Below are 19,212 nucleotides of genomic sequence, written 5' to 3' on the forward strand. Positions count from 1 at the left end.
TTTCTATTTAAAAAGAATGTATTTCATACCGTCAGTTTGAATAGTTTATAAGAATTAGATTCGAAGTTTTGGATGGTCAATCGGTGCCCACCCTTCAATGAACGTTTGGCATCTCTTGGACTTGCTTGAGGCAGTCATGGTCAACATGCTTCAAAGTAAGGAATCGATAAAAGCCCTCCCAGAGAGATGCAAATTACATACTCAACTAGGGGCCCGTGATTTTCCTAAAGAGCTGCGAATTATACACTCAACTAGGGCCCCCACCAGTGCACCTGTGATGATTTCCTCAATGAAATTTGCTTTATTTAGCTGAAAAGTCAGTTGATGCCCAAATACTACATAACTATGCCAACTTACATATGCAACATAAAATTTAAAAGGTACCCGCATAAACAAAAACTAAGCATAATGAAACTAGTCTTTATGAACATTCTGCTCATCAAAGACAGATGCTACAAGAGCATGATATTCACCAGTTGCCCCTGGCATGCCATACAACTCCACGATGCAAGGGATGTTATGGTCAATATGATCCATCCTGATGTCTTGTTTGTGTAACTGAAATAGTATTTTCTCCATGTCCCTTTTATAGCTAGGCAAGCCCTGCATTGTGACTGCCATCCCGATAGATATTTGTTCCATCGCTTTGCCAAGCAGACTTTTCATCAAGAAGTAACTATACAAGGTGTGTTTGAAATGCGTAATTCTACCTTGTGTATTCCCTATACCAGGAACCAACGACCTCCAGTCTTTTATCTCCTACTTTGGCTCCCTTTCTTGTTTGATCTCATCTTCCCAGTCGTCAATCAACTTACAGACTCCTTCATCTGTTTCATCCCGTATGTCATAGTTGCCTCATCTATGAGGTGCTCAGGGAGCTTGCGGCCCCTACAGCCTTCTCTCGTGCTCGGTCTCTTGGTTGCCTGGTGGACCAGGCCCCTGCTGCCATGACCACACCCTCTCTTTCCTAGAGCCATACCTTGTTCCTTGATGCCCTGTGTACAATCAAACAACGTTAGTGCCATCATTCCATTTACATAATCCCGGTGCAACTGCTCATACCATGCCTCTTTGCCTTGCTTCACCCTCTGCGTGTTAAGGTATCCTAGTGCCACATGTGGCCAAGGGAATTGAGTTTCAAGCGTCGTTACCCAAGCTCCTCACAGTGCCCTTGCCCATTGCCATGGTGCAATTTCCTGTCACCCCAATGCAGCTGGAGCCAAGCCTTCAGGCCAATCCAGTGTCTAGCTCTACGATTGCTATCATACCCACATGTAGCTCCCACAGCCATCATATGCCTACCATGGTTATGTTTGCCCCTTTGTCCGTTATACTGCCCAGGGTCCCTAGCGGCACCCTTGCTACCATGTGTATGAAGATGCCAGGGTTTTCTCAGCGAATTACTGACATAGCTAATATCTCGCCCCCCCCTGCCGTGACTCTTTCCTACCTCTTCCTTCACCACTCAGCCCCCCAGACATGCCACGCCTGTTATACCCTATTCCCCTAGTCTGAGCCACTAAGGAGGGGCATGTATCTCTGCTCAATCCAAAATTACCAGTTCCGTTGCCGAGACCCTTGCTTAATTGTAATAAAAAAAAAACACAGCGCCAGGCCATGGCCCTCCATTTCCTCCCCCTATTTCTCTCAGACAGTGCTAAGCCCCATTGCGGCGGCCTCATGCGCCTCCCTTCCCCCTATCGAAACCCCCACCAGCTAATGTAATTGATGTAGGAACCCATTGAGATCATTGAAATGAAGCAGGAACGAGACCAAATTGCATACCAGAGAGTAATTGCTAACCCACAGCTAAGGTGCCTTCACCCTTCTTCCGCTTTGAGATGCCTTCCTTCTCCATTGCAAATTTCTCTTGCATGACATGTCGAATGCCATTCCCATCTCTGCCACCCTACCTTATTCCTCCCTTTGCCACCTTACCAACCCAATGACCATGCATTCATCGCTAAGGACACCATACCCCTTGCCTTGAGCATGTGGGGGATGATGGTAATTAACGTCCTAGTACAAACCATGTCACTTCAAAGCCTGATGCTTCTCACACCCTCTCTCATCCAGATTGGGAGTGTGGATTGCATGGCTCTGGCCCTCCTGGCTCTGCCTAAGGTGTTGTTCGAGAGTTGCCTCCAAGGTTTCAAAGGTTGTGTCCCTTGGTCGAACTGGTCATTGTTTTTCCATTCGATCCTGCTGATGGCTACACCCCCAATTAGCCAGGAAATCGACCCCCTTGTTTCCATCTCTCCAAACATGTTTGACCTAAAAGTAGTCAAATTTGGGGATGATTTCTCCTATCTTCTAGATCAGTCGTGCAGTCCTCCAACTCTGGCTAAGTTTGTCCCACTTAGTGCCATAGTTTAATTTCTCCAAAGTATTGATTACCAAGCTTGAGTCCCCTACCACTTCCAGGTTTCTATACCGCATTCTAACAACTATTATGAGGCCCTGTTGAATTGCAGCAAACTCCACCTTGTTGTTACTGATAATCCCATAGTTTTCTGCATAGATAAGAGGGGTGTTAGCCTGGGAGTCTCTAAAGAGGCCCTCGAGGCCTTCCTCTCTTGGGTTACCTTTGGAGGCCCCATCGAAATTGAGTTTTATGAATCCTTCTTTTGGAGGGGTAAAATGGGACCCAGAGTTCATGCCCACGTTTCTTGTCTTCCATGCTTTGTTGTTAATGATTCCCGATGCTAGGTTTAGCTTTTGTAATATTTGGGCTTCTAGGGGCGACATTTTCTAGTCCTCTTCATGGCATGGTTCTGCCGAGATTGTTTCCCTTATGTTCTGGACAATACCTTCCCATACTTTTTCTTGCGAGGTTGTTTTGTGCTTGAAAATTCTGTGGTTTCTCTCCTTCCATATGGCCCATAGGATGAATCCAAGGCCTAGGTTCCAAGCCCTATTTACTACCGGGCTAGAATAGATATGGGTTCACCATAATAGGATTGTTCCTTTGATACTATTACAGTCTCTATCCATCCTTTCGAAAACTCCTTGCATTTGTCTCCATTTTTTCTCTGCAAATGGCCAGTTATTGAGGATGTGTTCCATGTCTTCCTCGTTTTGGTGGCATAACCAACAGAAAGAGGGCCTCTGAAAGCCTCTTTCCTATAACTAATGTCAGGTTAGTATGCGTCCTTTTCTGACCATCTAGAGGAAGTGGTTTACCTTTGGCCACCACCCCCCTTTCCAGACCTTTTTCCATATGATGCCTTGTCCTTCCTGTTCTTGTCAAGCCTGGATATCGTAGGCTTCACTTATGGTGAAGGTTCCTTTGGTGGTGTAGCCCCATCTCAAAATGTTTGGGTCTTGACAAATCTTTATTTGCCTTTTCATTATTTTTTTGTCTAAGTTGTCCCATTGATCTGTGTCGGCCGCCTGTTCCCATTCCTCTCTTGTCTTCCATCTTCGCCAACTTTCCTCACCCTATTCTTCCTTCCAATATTGATCCACCATCTGCATGTTGTTGTCCCTGGTTTGCTAATATATTTCCTTGATTTCCTGTTTTTCCACCATTTTCCCTCTTTTATGTCATGATTCCGTCCAAACTCAAGTTATTTTTCCATTGCGGACCTCCCAGAAGGCATGTTGTTGGATAAGGTTCATATTCTGGGCTGCAAAATTCCAAATCGTAGAACCCTTGGGAGGGTCTTGATGTCTAAGGATATCCTCTGTTCTCACGGGCATGTTATACTTACAAGTCCATATTTGTTTTCATAGATCAGTTCCCCCACTCATCCATCTCCACCATAGTTCAGCTCCCATGGTTTGGTTCAGGAGGTATGGATCTCTGAGTCCTAATCCGCCTTCCTCTTTCCTCTTAACTAAGCCATGCCACAACACTAATGCCCATTTCCTGGTCTGTTGGGCTCCTCCCCATAGGAATTTTTTAAAAATGTATACCATCTTGGCGCATGCTCCTTTTGGGGTTGCCATTCCAGATAGTTGGTATATAGGGATCAACTGGAGAACTGCTTTGAGGAGAACTTTTCTGCCCACAATATTTAGAGATGTAAAGGTCCAACACTTGAGTTTTATTTGTAATTTTTGGAGTATGTTTTTCCAGCAGTTAATTCTTAGAGGGTTATTTGAGAGCAGCATACCCAGGTATTTGGATGGCAAGTTTCCAAAGCCAAACCCAAGGATTCTAGAGATGTATGTCTTAACATTTCCTTCAGTGTTGAAAAAGAAAATGCAGGATTTGTCGTTATTGATCTTGGTTCCCGAGGCTTCCATGAAGGTGTTAAGGATATTTATTGTGCTTCGAGCTTCCCTCAGGGTGGCTTGACAGAAGAGCATAATGTCGTCCATGAATTGTTGGTGGGTGATCGACATTTCATTTCCCCATATTCTTAGTTGTTGAAGCTGGGAGGTGTGGACCTTTTGCTTTATATACCAGCCAAGCCCGTCCACTGCTAGGATGAATAAGAAGGGTGAAATTGGGTTCCCCTCTCGCAACCCTCAGGATGGGTTGAAGGTCATAGTGGGGGTTCCATTTAGCAGCATGGAAAAGACCGGAGAGGATATCATGGCTAAGAGCTAGTTGATCCATATTTGGGCAAAGCAATAGGCTTTGAGAGCACTCAAAAGATATCCGCGGCTATGTCTTTCATAATTGATAGATCTAGTTTTATCATCATGCCCGAGAGCTTCTGAGACTTAAGGGAGTGGACTACCTCCTTGGACAAAATAAAGCCATCGAGGATTTGATGACCTTCTACAAAGCCTGTTTGTTCCAGAGAAATGAGTCTGGGAAGAAGGGGTTTTAGGAGTTTGACAATGAGAGCGGTGATAATCTTGTAGATGACATTACATAGGGCAATTGGTTGAAACCCTTAAGGATCCTCAGACTTAGAAGAATTAGGAATCAAAGCAATAAAAGTAGAGTTGAGGCTTGGACATACCTTTAGAGTACATCTTGATTCCTCTACGACCTCCAAGATGTGTTGTCCCATGAATGTCTAGGTGGCTTGGTAGAACTCAACAGTGAATCCGTCTAGGCCAGGGGCTTTATTCTTTGGCATTACTTTTGCTATTTCTTCCACTTCTTCTTTGGAAATAGCTCGCATCAGGGCCATATTCTGGTCATTCGTTATCAGGTTGGGGATGTGCTGCGTGATTCTTTGGATGGCTTCCGATTTGTTGTCAACGTTCTCCATGAGTAGGTATTTGAAATGGTTGACTAGAAGTCCTTCCATTTCTTCATGTTGTAATTTGCATTGTCCTTCTAAATCTTTAAGAGAGTAAATGCAGTTATGCTGTCATTGATGCACCATAGATTTATGGAAGAATCTTGTGTTTCGTTCTCCTTCCCGCAACCACTGAACCCACGATTTTTTGCTCTACATGATTTCCTCCTGTTCACTTCTTTCCTCTATCTGATTGATCAGTAATCCTTCTTCCTACACTAGGTTTTCCGACCTTCCATCTTGTATCATTTTTTGTTGGACGGTCGCCATATGCTTACTGAGTTCAATTTGATCTTTGAGGATATGACCGAACTCCTCCTTATTCAACTTTATGAACCTCTTTTTTAGTTCTTTGAGCTTCAAGTGGGAGGTATGCATCCTATTCCTACTCTGTTGAACACTTTGTGTCCACCATTCCTCCATTTTTTCTAGGATATCAGGGTTCCTGAGCTAGAAATATTCAAACCTAAATGGCATGTTCTTAGGTCGATATTTTAGATCCAATTCCAGGTGAACCAGCCAGTGGTCCGACCCCATAATGGGAGTATCACTGCTTCTATGAAGATGTCTTTCCTCATCACTTTTTCTGAGATTAGGAACCTGTCTAGGTTGCATGCTATTTGGTGCGCCCTCCTCTTCTGTTATTCCAGGTATGAATCCCATTGATTGTGTCTATATCCACTAGGTGTAAATTAGTAATGGTTTTGCTGAAGGCTTCCGTATCTGAATTTGCTCTTCTCATTCCTCCCTTTTTTCCCCTAGGGTGGTGATTATATTGAAGTCCCCCCTACTACCCATATATCATCTGGGTATAAATTTCTCAGGTCACTCAACTTTTGAAGGAAGGCTCCTCTTTCTCCTGGGAGATGCAAATCATACACCCTTGACATAAGATCCCATTCACTCGATCCTAGAGTATGGAACTTTCCTATGAGAATTCGTGGTATACTTACCCAGTCTTCGAACAGCACTTCTGCTGGATTCCAAAGGATCGCCAATCCTCCTGCACTCCCATTTTCATCCTGGGCCATGATTTGGTATTCCGGCTTGAAGTTTTCAATTATTTCTTTTAGGTTTCTTCACTGATTTTAGTTTAGTTTCCTATACTATCATAATGCTTGGTTTATCCTTTTTTCAACCTCTCCTTAAGGTACCTCTGTTTGCCTCCGCTATTGAGGCCTCTAATGTTCCAGGTTGTAATGATCATTTTAATAGTTTTATCGGTTAATGGAACACCTCTGACAATGGCACTACTCTTCCTGAGTTCACCAGTAATTCCCTGACCATTTGTATGGATTCATTCATCATTCTCCTGCCTCCTTTTTTGCCCCCTTTTCCTTGTATTCTCGTCTCTTGTCCTTGATTTTCTTGGGCCCCTAAATGTCCAGTTTGGCTTATTATCGTTGAACCCTACTTGTATCTATATCGCTGGAAGCTCTCTTTATATAATTGTTTCTGATCTTCCGGGATGAATATTTCATCCAAATGTCTCCATTCCTACAATAGCGGCTTCATGACTTGCTCTTCTGCACTTAGGTTGTCTTTATGATTTTTAATTGCCATTAGAGTTTCCACCATTTGCATCTTGTCCTCTGGTCCTTTCTCGACCTCAATCACCATTTCCTTTTTTTTTTCCCTCTATTCCTTTGTTGTCTTGGCTTTCTTTTTCCTGAGAATTTTCGCCCGTCTCCCTCCCTAGATATTCTTCTTGTAGGACCGAAAATCGGTTCTGCTACCTTTGCTTCTTCTCTGCTTGTTTTTCTTTGTGGTTCCTGACCTATCTCGGGGTTCTTTTCCTCCTTTGTACCTCTTTATACCCTTCTCCTTCTGCCTTCTCCATCATTTACCCACCCCTTTCCTCCATAGAATGATTGACTCTCTGGTTAAGGGGCATGCCCCGAACAAGTGTCAATATTCGTGGAATCTGCGGCATCGAAATGGGATGTGATCGTAGTCAATCGGTTGTGACCATACCTCATCATGGTACTCCAGCTCTATGTAATCTGGAAGTGGTTCCATTATATTCGTATAGAGACAAAGTCTGGCGCAGGAGGTGTATCGGCTTTTCCATGTCGAGTCTTCTACCTTCACAAAAGTGTCGATCGAGTTTCCAATGCCTTCTAGTATCTTTGGATCCCAGAATTCCATTGGGAGGCCAAATAGCCGAACCCATATTGGGGCAGCCAGAAGTTTCTCCTGGTCAGGGTTGTAGCATTCTTCCCAATGCCTCATGAAGAGGCCGACATTGTTAAAGAAGTATGGTCCGTCTTCAAATATCCTCTCTTTGTCTTCCAGATTTGAGAAGATCACTGTGAAGAATCCTTTCTCCCCTAGTTTGAGATCTGTGTGCCCATTTGGCCGCCATCATTGTTACATCCATTTTATTAATTCTTTCTATGTCGGTCATGCCCCTATGAATTTGTAGATGAGGGCATGGTCCTTCATGTACCTTCTATATTCTTCCAGCTTATTATTCAGGATGATGAATTTGGGTTTTTTTGGAGCTCTTGATAGACACCTTCCACCTAAGCTTGCCTACCATTTGGCTCCCAAAACCAGGATCCCTTTACCTTTTCCCCCATTCCCACCTGCGGCGTCATATTGGATTTATTCACCCACTGCAACATTCTTGTAGGAGGGGATCTCTCCCCCCCATGTCGTACCACTCATCACTATCTCAGCCGCCGTCTCAGTCAAGATGTAGGCCTCCGCTTGGTTATTTTTGTTGCAGTGTTGTCAGGGAAGGGCCGTGGAACCCTGAAACCCTAACCTTCCGTGCTCCTAGCTCTCTCCACCATTGCTCTCAAAACCACAACATACCTTCAAAAGAAAATGTTGAAAATTAATGAATGAATAAGATTATTATTTAATACATATACACATATAATTATATTTTGAAAAAATTACAATAAAACACTCAAATTCTCATACAAATATTAAAAAATAATATTTTATTTATATTTAGAAATATATTATTTATTTTTAAAATTTAAACTAATAATAATCAAAAGACAAATTTGGTTATAACCGCGCCTCGGGAGATAATGATAATAAACCTCCAATAAATTAGTGGCCTTTCTTGTTATACCTGCCTACTAAAAATTATAAAATTATAAAATAAATTTATATTAAAACTCAAAAAATTATAAAATTTTCAAATAAATTTATATTAAAATAGATTTTAAAAAATCAACATTTTTTATATTGAAAAATAAAAAGAATTTTTTTATATTTCTTATTTTTATTGATGATGAACTTTAATTTTATCTGATTTAGAATGCATTATTAAAAAAAAAAAAAAATTATAATCAACAACCAACTAAATCGATGATCAAAGTGATGTGAAATAACTATATTTTTTATCAAAATAATATGAAATCTATGAAAAATCGATATCCAAAATTCATAATCCCATATTTGCAATGTGGTTTGAGGAGAGGAAGATACAAAAAAAAATCTCATAATATCATACATGCTTCACAAAATTATTGTTGTTTTGATTAACATTATTTCATGTGTTTAGAGACTCGTGACTCTGCCCAATTTCACCTAATCAAGTTGTTGGAAATGGATCCATAGCATTTAATGCCCCAGTGGTATTTGACCATCTCCAAGTAAATATAGGATGATGCATCATTTAACACTTGTATATATATATATACAAGTGTTCATATCCCATGCTTTTACCAATAGTATATCTATATATATATATCGAGAGAGAGAGAGAGAGAGAGAGAGAGAGATTAAAAACTAGCCTAGATTCTTGTAACTCTTTAACTATGAAAAAGAAAGATCAAATCTTTCAAAGTGCAAACATTTTTAAAATGGAAAAAAAATTTGATAGCTTTTGATGTTTAGTAAATCTGAATTTTTAAAAAAAATTGATCACAACATACTCTCACATTAAAATTAAAATTAAAATGAATGGTTCGTGTATATATATATATATATATAATTTAAATTTTACAATTAATTTATGCTATATAATTATTAATATAAAACAATTAAAAAATGCTTTAGTTGAATTTTACAAGTGCACTTTTCTTTTGTTTTTTTTGGCTCATTTTCAAATAATATTCATTAAATATTAAAAAAATAAATTAAAATGAGTATTTAACATAAATTATAAAGATATTGGGAACCTTCTTGCTAGAAGTTTGCTTGCTAATTTGTTAGTAGCAAAAAAAAATATTCATGCTCTTAGATAAAAAAAATATATTTCTTTATAATTAATTTTATATATATTACAATTCAAATAACTGTTATCAAATATCTTATACAACAGACATAGTAGTGGTAACCTGGTCTGTAGTAGAAGATGATGGATGGTTATGTATTGCCTCAACGGTTGAACTATGATGTGGAGGAGAAGGTGGTTGGTCCGCTCTATCAGGAGAAACATGAGGTGCTTCCGCTAGTACTGGGACGTGATCATCGAGCGAATGATGAGGAGGTTGAGTACTACTAGAAGGATCATCGACACCCTGACCATAATCTGATGGGGTAGTACTACAAGAAGCATGATCACCACCCTCATCATCATGATCCAACAGGCTAGCACTGCGTGAAGACTCATGTGATGTATCTGTTGCATGCCCATCCCTCCCCGCTGCCAATTACCTGGTAGCTCTGACGATGTGATGCATAAGACTCATCTTATCACGCAGATAGTCCCTTAAGAGCTCTAAGAGCCTAGGATCTTCCTTGATGTCTCGAGCCCTCATAGGGCAGACTCCCTCCTCAACCAACAGTCTAGAAAGTCGATCGCAGTAGTCCATCCTAAATCTAAGACTCAACACACATGCTCGCGCACCTCTACATTTGAGGATGTGCCTCACATCCGAGGCCTCGCCCATCTCTACACTTGATCCCTCGGGTGGGGGAGGAGACATGTCCACAATGTATGTGTCGATGTCTACAAAATATATGGTACAAAATAATAATTAAATAATTTCATTAAGTAATTTAATGAAACAAGTTAACAACGTGCTAGAATAAATTTTATTCTAATTAATTAAGACAATAAAATGAAACTAGATTAATTTAAATAACATAATATTAACTCTATCATCTGTAGGCTCATCTAGTGTGAAGGGGACATTAAGAAATTGTTCCCAATCTATCCCCACATATCGACACGACACTAAGACAAACATGTGGTTAGCCTCACTGACCATCACTATTATAGTGTGCAAGGGTACTCACTAATAATGAGAAGCAGCTAACCTCCTATGCACCAAAAGAAGCAATCTGTAGTTATTCACCAGACACCTGAAAATTTATTGGATGCACTAAATGACCCCCGACATATCGCTTAGAGTAGATAAGCTAACTCTTTGTTGCCACACCATGGGGGACATCGAGGAACTCGGAAAAATTATCCCCTCTCCTGGATAGGCCAACGATAAAATTTATGTCCTCCTCAAAGGGCATATACCACATGTCAGGACCAAGATGGAAAGATTGTTGGTGGATACAACTAATGAACCAATTATACCAACAATCCAGAGTGTGCCTTCAAGGATGTAGCCTCCTCATAGTACTTAAGGAAGCCTACATTCCTCAAGTGCACTCAGTTTTTTTTGCTAGTAGGGCGAGGGTATAAATCTTTGTCCCTATCTCATGCCTCCCATGGTTAGATCACATTGTATTGGTCCGCCATTTTCTCTTGCTCTTGCTATGTCTCTACTATATGATTGACACATAAAATACATCAACCTCATACAAAAAACATATTTCTTTTTATTAAAGAAAAATGTATTTATAAATATAAACATATAACTTTCAATTAAAAAAAAATTGCATCCCCAGTGCACCCAAAAAATAGTAATGCATCAATTTTGGTGTGTTATGAAACATGAAAGCAATAAAAATGGTGCATACATATACATGGCACGCCACTTTTAGTTCACATACAAACATTTTCAATGTGGCGTGTCGAGACAACCTTACGCGCAGGTGCGTATGTATAACCTTATCACACTGAAATGGAACTTTCAGGTTATCGAATGCACCGAGCTATATTTTTTTAATATTATGTTTGTGGTGTGTTTGGTAAATATAAAAACTTCAATAGTAACTTAAAAACATACTCACTAATGTACAATTTATAGATTTTCCTTGTGCGTTTTAATTTACCAAATGCACCGACAAGGTTATAGTGCATTATGTTCACGCACTAGATTGTAGTGCACCCTGTAAATTTACAGGGCGCACTACTGTAGGTGTGAGCCAAACTTGTCTAACACATCGTGCAAGAAAAAATAAATAAAAAACAATTGATTTTTGGACCTAATTTGCAATTCTAATCCACTAAAAAATTAAATTAGAGAGAACATGGACATTACCTCGACATTTGCTTGTGAGGAAGGAATTGTTGACACGTAAATGAGAAAAACAAATTTCACCGCCGTTTGAGAAAATTCAAAGGCCACGCACTGAGCATGGGACAAATGGATGGTGAGCAAGAGCAACACCAACGATAGGACACTTGAGTGAGGCAAGCGTGGCACCGGTGCTTTAAAGCACTACAACACTACAAATGGTAAAAATGAAATTTACGACCAATAGTTTTTTTATTTAACCCTATTTTGGTACGTTATTATATTCATAGTCTTGTCAGTGCCGAACTTCACCTTTATCTTAACAGATTCATCTAGATTTACAACCAAATTCTTGTTTTCAGTCATGTGGTTACTGCAACCATTGTTTAATAGTCACACATTATCAGAAGGCTCATGCATGGTATGGCAAGCTAGGAAAATGAAATCAATATTCATTGTAGTTACATTAGCTTTATACTTTCCTTGATCAACTATCCTCTTCCTGCAATCACATGCATAGTGACCAAATTTATTGCAATAATAACATCTCTCCTTTCATTTATGAACTCTTTGATTGCTTTTGAAGCTTCTTTTGTTGCTTCCACTTTCTTATTCTTGCTCTTCTCTTTCATTTCTCTGACCGCCACTTCTTCCACCTCGTCCTCTGCCTCTCAGTCTACCTCTGCCTCGACCTCTGTCTCTTGAGATAGAAACATGGCTTTTAAAAGTAGTTTCTAAGGATGAGTCCTTATTTCTGTATATCCTCGTCTCATGGGATAGAAGTGATCCAATTAATTCATCAATTGTCAATTTTGTTAAATCCTTGTCTTCTTCATAGCTTCTACTACAACATCAAACTTAGTAGGCAAAGATCTAAGGACCTTCTCAACCACTACTTGATCTTTAATATCTCACCATAAATATTTAATTGGTTTACGACGGTCAAAACCTGATTCATGAATGAATTGATATCCTTTGTTTCCTTCATTTGTAAACTTTCAAAAGCTCTCCTAGTATTCTTTAACTTAACAATATTGACTTTGGCCATACCTTTTTAGCTGCCTCAAAAGTCTCCCACGCTCTCGTAGTTGAAGTTGTGATCATAATTTTTTGGAACACTATTTGATCCACTCCTTATTGGATAAGTTGTAATGCTTGCGCATTTTTTTTTCATTCCTTAATTGCTCCCTCTTTGCACTAGTGAAAGCGTATTCCACTTCATTCCTAGATTCCAGAAATCAAAAGCAGATGTGCTCCCAAACATCATTAACATTTAACGTCATCTCCATTTTAATGACTCACGTATCATAGTTATTCCCTAATAATGAAAACTATGGCTAACAACTTGATGAAACCATCTTTAAAAAAACCTCTCTTTTTCAAATAATAATGAAACCCTCTTTTGTCGAATGAAAAAAAAAAAAAAAAAAAACCTTATTCAATTAAAGCACTCCTTTTCAAAAACCTTTTAAAAAGAGACTTTAATAAACCATTTATCCTTTTTTATAAAGCTCGTTTTATAAATATTTCATATAAAAAAACTATTTCCAAAAAGAGGTCACGTATTATTTGAAAAAGACTTTAACATAATAACCCAAAAACTTTATAGCCATATGACCTTTGGAATGAACGCGCTTTAAAGTTTTCAATTTGCTCACGGGCTTTCGTACGATGGAAAAAGTTATTGTTAATTTGTCGCACTTTTTACACTAGCAACTTGCGGGTGTCACACCAAAGTGTTGCATCTTTAAAACTTTAAGTCTATGATAATTTTGCAAAGTGATTTTTAAAAACAAATTATTGGTCTTTTTTCTGGCTAAGTTCTATGGATTTTATATTATTTTTTTAGTTTTGATACGGATTTGTTGGAAAAACATAATAAGAAAGATATAAGATTGATATACATAATAGGAAACATACAAAATTGACACACATACACTGTATGATTTGATGCTTTTTTATTGATCACACAAATTTGACTTGATTACAATGAACCTATTATAAGGGATTTATACTTTTCAACTCATGAATCAAGTGATGCTAACTTGAACACTGAAACACACACTAAATTTATCTTTTCTCAAATATAAGACTTAACTTAAAGTGACACTCACTTGACTCAATTAACTCACACTGACTCTAGTTAACTCAAACTCTAAATTTTAACCACCGTGTATTTAAGAGTAATTTACTATCTTTTAAAAATTATAAAAACATTAAAAATTTCCATGTGTGAAAATTTTGCATACGAATATGTTACACTAATAAAATGAGAAATCAATTATTTTTTAATGATTAATACTATCATTTTTAAAAAGTCAAAACCAATTATTTTTTATAATTAATACCATAAATTTTAGGAAGTCAAATGTGTTGCTTTACAGTGTGGCCTGTTCAAGAATTTAGCTTTCATTGGCACACTATTATTAAATTTATGTGTAACAAATTATGTTGAGTTCAAATTGAGTTTGGGGATGGAATTTCACTGTCAGGGGTGATTTGCTAATCAAATACAGTTTGAAATTTTACAAAACTATCTAGTCAAATACAGTTTGAAATTTTACAAAACTATTTAGGTTTTTTGGTTGAAATTATGAAAACTAGTTAAGAAGCATGAAAACCGTCAAATTTAATGTGCAAATCTGTTTTGAAATTCCAACCCTAATTGAATATATTATTGTTTAAGAAAGCCAACTTAAACCAACTTTCCTTAAACTGCCCAATCATATTTGCGAGTTTGTCGGGGCACACCTGTAACTAAAATACAAAATCATATTTCTTAAAAAGAATATTTAAAAAATTTAAACAAAAAAAACTAATACCTTCTAACGCTCCTAAAATGGAAGTGTAAGAAGCTTTGTTACCCATTTTACTTGTTTGTTTGTTTTAATGGCTGACATTAAATCGACTTCAACTAATTTGATTAGATGTTTCTATTTAATAAGAACGTATTTCATAGTCAGTTTGAATAGTCTATAAGAATTAGATTCGAAGTTTTGGAAGGCTAGTCGGCGCCCACCCTTCGTTGAACGTCTGGTATCTCTTGGACTTGCTTGAGGCAGTCATGGTAAAAGCAAGGAATCGATAAAAGCCCTCCTAGAGAGCTGCAAATTACATACTCAACCAGGGGCCCGTGATTTTCCCAAAGAGCTGCGAATTATACACTCAACTAGGGCCCCCGCCAGTGCACCTGTGATGATTTCCTCAAATGAAATTTGCTTTATTTAGCTGAAAAGTCAGTTGATGCCCAACTGACTTTTTCATGCATCCATTCATGCCCAACTGTCAAAAGTGTGGCTGGAATCATGGATATGATTAAGAGAATACCGAGAATGGGCTGCTGATTGACTTTATCTTCTCTACTCCTGCACGTCTCTCTTTTCTAGTCTATAAATACTGGTTTCACAATTTATATAACACACCACTTCTGCATTCTGCCCTTGCTGAATCTTCATGTTTCCCTTGCACATAGGAAACCAAATAAAGTATGGGAAACCATATCTGCTGTCTCACGGTGGGCAATAACAAGGAAACCATTGAGTTGGTTCCCCTTGCCGGCAACGTTCAGATCCTTCATAAACCACTCTGCGCCGCCCGGATCATTCAAGAATTCCCTCAACATTTAGTCTGTCACTCCGATTCATTCTACATCGGCCATAAGACGCCCACTCTATCTCCAAGTGACCAACTGAAGTTGGGCAACAAGTACTTCCTTCTACCCCAACACTTCTTTCACTCTCCCTTATCTCTCCTATCGCTAGCTTCCTTAATATCGCCGACCCCGCCCACAAAATCTCCACTTGCTTCCACAGCTCGCCTATCAGCGCCGCTTCGCAGTATCGAACGCGCTTCTGCTTTGTGTCAACCGTTTGAGATACAGAAAAGCGACGTTGGCGGAAGACTTCGGATCAGAGTCTGCCCGAAGTTTATTTCAAAGCTTTTGGAACAAGGATGGCATGACGCTGATTCAGGAGATGAGGATAATAGACTCTTGAATACTCCCGAATTGCGGAAAGTGTATTCACAGTTGGTCAATTGCAAAACCCAATGTTGGAGACCGAAGCTTGAGGGTATCAGGGAAAATAAAGAGATATGTATGTAACACATGGAATTCATGCGCGTATATAAAATCGCTGAGAGCCCGTTGAATTGAAATTCAAACGGCACTTTTAGGACTTCTGCTTCGACTGAAACGCCATAATGGTTAATCCTATAAAAACTGGCGAAGAAGCTCGTTGTATTGAATTTCAAACGGCTACTTTTAAGAGTTCCGCTTCGACTGCAAGCAATGAAGGTCAATCATATTCCATCCGACTCAACCGTATTGTAAATCTCGCTTATTGCACATTAGCTTAAAAGTCAATGATTAACTTTTTGTAGGGGCGTTTCCATGCTGAGTTGTAAATTATAATGGCATCGTTGAAGTATTCTAGGTTATGTTTTGGGTTTTGCACTTCTGTTCAATAATGTTTAGCCAAATTATTATTTTTATTTAAAGTTGGGTTGTAATGCATATATATATATATAACAAAATATTAAAAAAATAAAAATTTATTAAGTATAACTTTTTTTTTTTTTTTTTTTTTCAAAAGGTGGAAAAATCTATCAAACTCAGTTTGTCAAACCAACAGTGAGGACAGCCATCTCTGGCTGCTATCCGCGAATGTCAGTTGACACATCACTGTTATCAAGGAAAACCACGCCACCTGAAATAACCCGCTGGTGGTCCGTAAGGGAGGAGGCTTTCACTCCTGCCAGATGCCTCTGGGTCTTGGGCCGTTAACCTGTTTCCTTACGTCTGAGGAAGACGAGCTCTTAGCCAAGCAGAAGCAGTTTTAGGGCATACTCCAGACCCATTATTAAGTATAACTTATATATATATATATATATATATATATATATATATATATAATTTATCTCAAATTAATTATTTTAAAAATGTATTATATTAACATATGTTTTATTAAATATATATTATAAGTTATGATAAGAATTTCTATAATAAAATGTTATGAATTTCTATAGTTAAAAATATTGTTACATATTTTTTAAAATGTATATGTATAAAAATCATATATTAATTATTTTTATAATTAACAATAATAATAATTTAAATTAAATTTATAGTTTAATTAATTTTGATGAATTTTTCAATCAAAGATTGTGACATGTATTATGGCATAAGTGTTTTTATGCTTAGTATGGATGGATAGTTATTGATATTTACTAACCATTTAATTTATATGAAAGAGCTAGTTATGTATTAACAACAAAATATCCACAAATCATAAAGGAAATATTGAAATGAGAAAGTGGTAACTAATTTTAAATACAGAGGGGATTAAATCTTAAATGTTGCAATAAGGCTTTGAAATTATATATATATATATATATATATATATATATATATAAGCTTATGAATGAGATTGTTGAGTCTGAGAGGTGCTCTCTAGCCCAATATTGTAGAGATGTGGTAATGTTGGTAATAATAAAACAAAATAAAAATCAAATTAAATTAGAAAATAAAATAAAATAAATAAAAAAACATATATATATATATATATAAGTTTATGAATGAGATTGTTGAGTGCGAGAGGTGCTCTCTAGCCCAATATTGTAAAGATGTGGTAATGTTGGTAATAATAAAACAAAATAAAAATTAAATTAAATTAGAAAATAAAATAAAATAAATAAAAAAAACATAAAATTCTCCAATTCAATATAGTAACATAGTCAAAATAAAATTATATTTATAATTAATAATTAAATAAGCCTTAAGTTAATATTAACTCTACGTTGAACAATCAAATCACTTTAGATACTAGCATTATGAATAAAATTATTATATAAATATAAATATCCATGAATAAGCTTATTATTATATAAATAAACTCATGTAAATATATTTTGAAAAAATTACAATAAAACACTCAAATTCTCATAAAAATATTAAAAAATAATATTTTATTTATGTTTAAAAATATATTATTTATTTTTAAAATTTAAACTAATAATAATCAAAAGGAAAAATTGGTTATAACCGTGGGTGGGGAGATAATGATAATAAACCTACAGGAAATTAGTGGCCTTTCTTTTTATGCCTACCTATTAAAATTCAAAAAATTCAAAAAATTATAAAATTTTCAAATAAATTTATATTAAAACTCAAAAAATATAAAATTTTCAAATAAATTTACATTAAAATAGATTGTAAAAAATCATTTTTTTTTTAAATATATTTCTTATTTTATTGATGATGAACTTCAATTTTATCTTATTTAAAATATATTATTAAAAAATAAAATCATAGTCCTGTAGTTTAATCAGTGATCAAAGTAATGTGAAAAAAACTCAAAATCTTATCAAAATAATGTGAAATCTATGAAAACTCAATATCTAACTTTCAAATCCCCATATTTGGAATGTGGTTTAAGGAGAGGAAGATACAAAAATAAATCTCATAATATCATACATGCTTCACAAAATTATTGTTGTTTTGATTGACATTATTTCATGTGTTTAGATACTCGGGACTCTGCCCAATTTCACCTAATCACTTTGCAGGAAATGGATCCATATCATTTAATGCCCTAGTGGTTTCTGACCATCTCCAAGCAAATAGAGGATGATGCATCATTTAACACTTGTATATGTTATTCATTTCACACTCAAGAGGAGGATTAAATATTTTGAAGTGTAAATCTCTTTTATAACCCATATTTTTGCCAATGGTATCTTGTGTAAGATGATATATATATATATATATATATATATATATATATATTAAGAACTACCATAGATTCTTGTAACTCTTTAACTATTAAAAAAAAAAATCAAATCTTTCAAAGTACAAATCTTTTTAAAATGGAAAAAAATTTGATAACTCCTTAAATTTAGTAAATTTATTTTTTTTTAAATTTTTAATAAAACACACCTTTGGCATTAAAATTAAAATTAATTGTTCATATATAGATATAATTAATTAATTTAAATTTACAATTAATTTATGCTATATAATTATTAATATAAACGAATTTAAGAAATAGTTTAGTTGAATTTTACAACTGCACTTTTCTTGAGGTTTTTTTTGGCTCATTTTGAAATAATATTTATTAAATATTAAAAAATCTATTTTAAAATGAATATTTAACATAAATTATAAAGATATGTGGCACGTTATTGTGGAAAAATTTGCTTGCTTATTTGTTAGTAGCAAAAAAAAAATATATTCGTGTTCTGAGTTAAAAAAAGAATTATAATTAATTCTATGAATTTTCATCAGACAAATGTGTAAATAGTAACTAATGCCCTAGGTTTTGAACAATCAAATGTGTTCTTTTACATGCGCAGTGCATTAAATTTCAGTGAAACCATTTTGAGTTCAAATCGAGTCAATTGTTAGGTGAGCTCTCTTCAATCGGCATATTCATATTTGCTAATTCGTGTTGCCAATATCTCTGGAGCTATGAATTCATAAGTTTATGGTAAAATTACAAATAGCGATAAGAAAAGAAATATTTAAAAATTTTAAATAAAAAAGTTAATACTTTAACCAGGGGAAGTATAAATAATGGAAGTATCAATAACTTTGTTACCATTTCACTTGTTTGTTTTAATGGCAGACTTTAAATCTACTTTAATGAACTACATGCTCAGATGTTTCTATTTAATAAGAAGGTATTTCA

General features: G+C 36.2%; 1 protein-coding gene across 1 annotated transcript; it reads left to right on the top strand.

Moving 5' to 3' along the window:
- Window positions 1-15,014: 15,014 nt before the first annotated feature.
- On the top strand, window positions 15,015-15,629 carry LOC149199837 (uncharacterized). The gene has a single exon (XM_089400733.1). It carries the CDS (start codon window positions 15,015-15,017, stop codon window positions 15,627-15,629), a length of 615 nt encoding a protein of 204 aa, XP_089256859.1.
- Window positions 15,630-19,212: the final 3,583 nt, after the last annotated feature.

This window comes from Pinus tabuliformis, chromosome 2_1, assembly GCF_031772625.1.
Source record: "Pinus tabuliformis cultivar Carrire ecotype Pingquan chromosome 2_1, CPIR1, whole genome shotgun sequence".
In the NCBI taxonomy this organism is placed as follows: Eukaryota; Viridiplantae; Streptophyta; class Pinopsida; order Pinales; family Pinaceae; genus Pinus; species Pinus tabuliformis.

Bases quoted from the DNA above. Each gene is read 5' to 3' on its own strand.
- LOC149199837 (XM_089400733.1), top strand. From the start codon at position 15,015: ATGGGAAACCATATCTGCTGTCTCACGGTGGGCAATAACAAGGAAACC.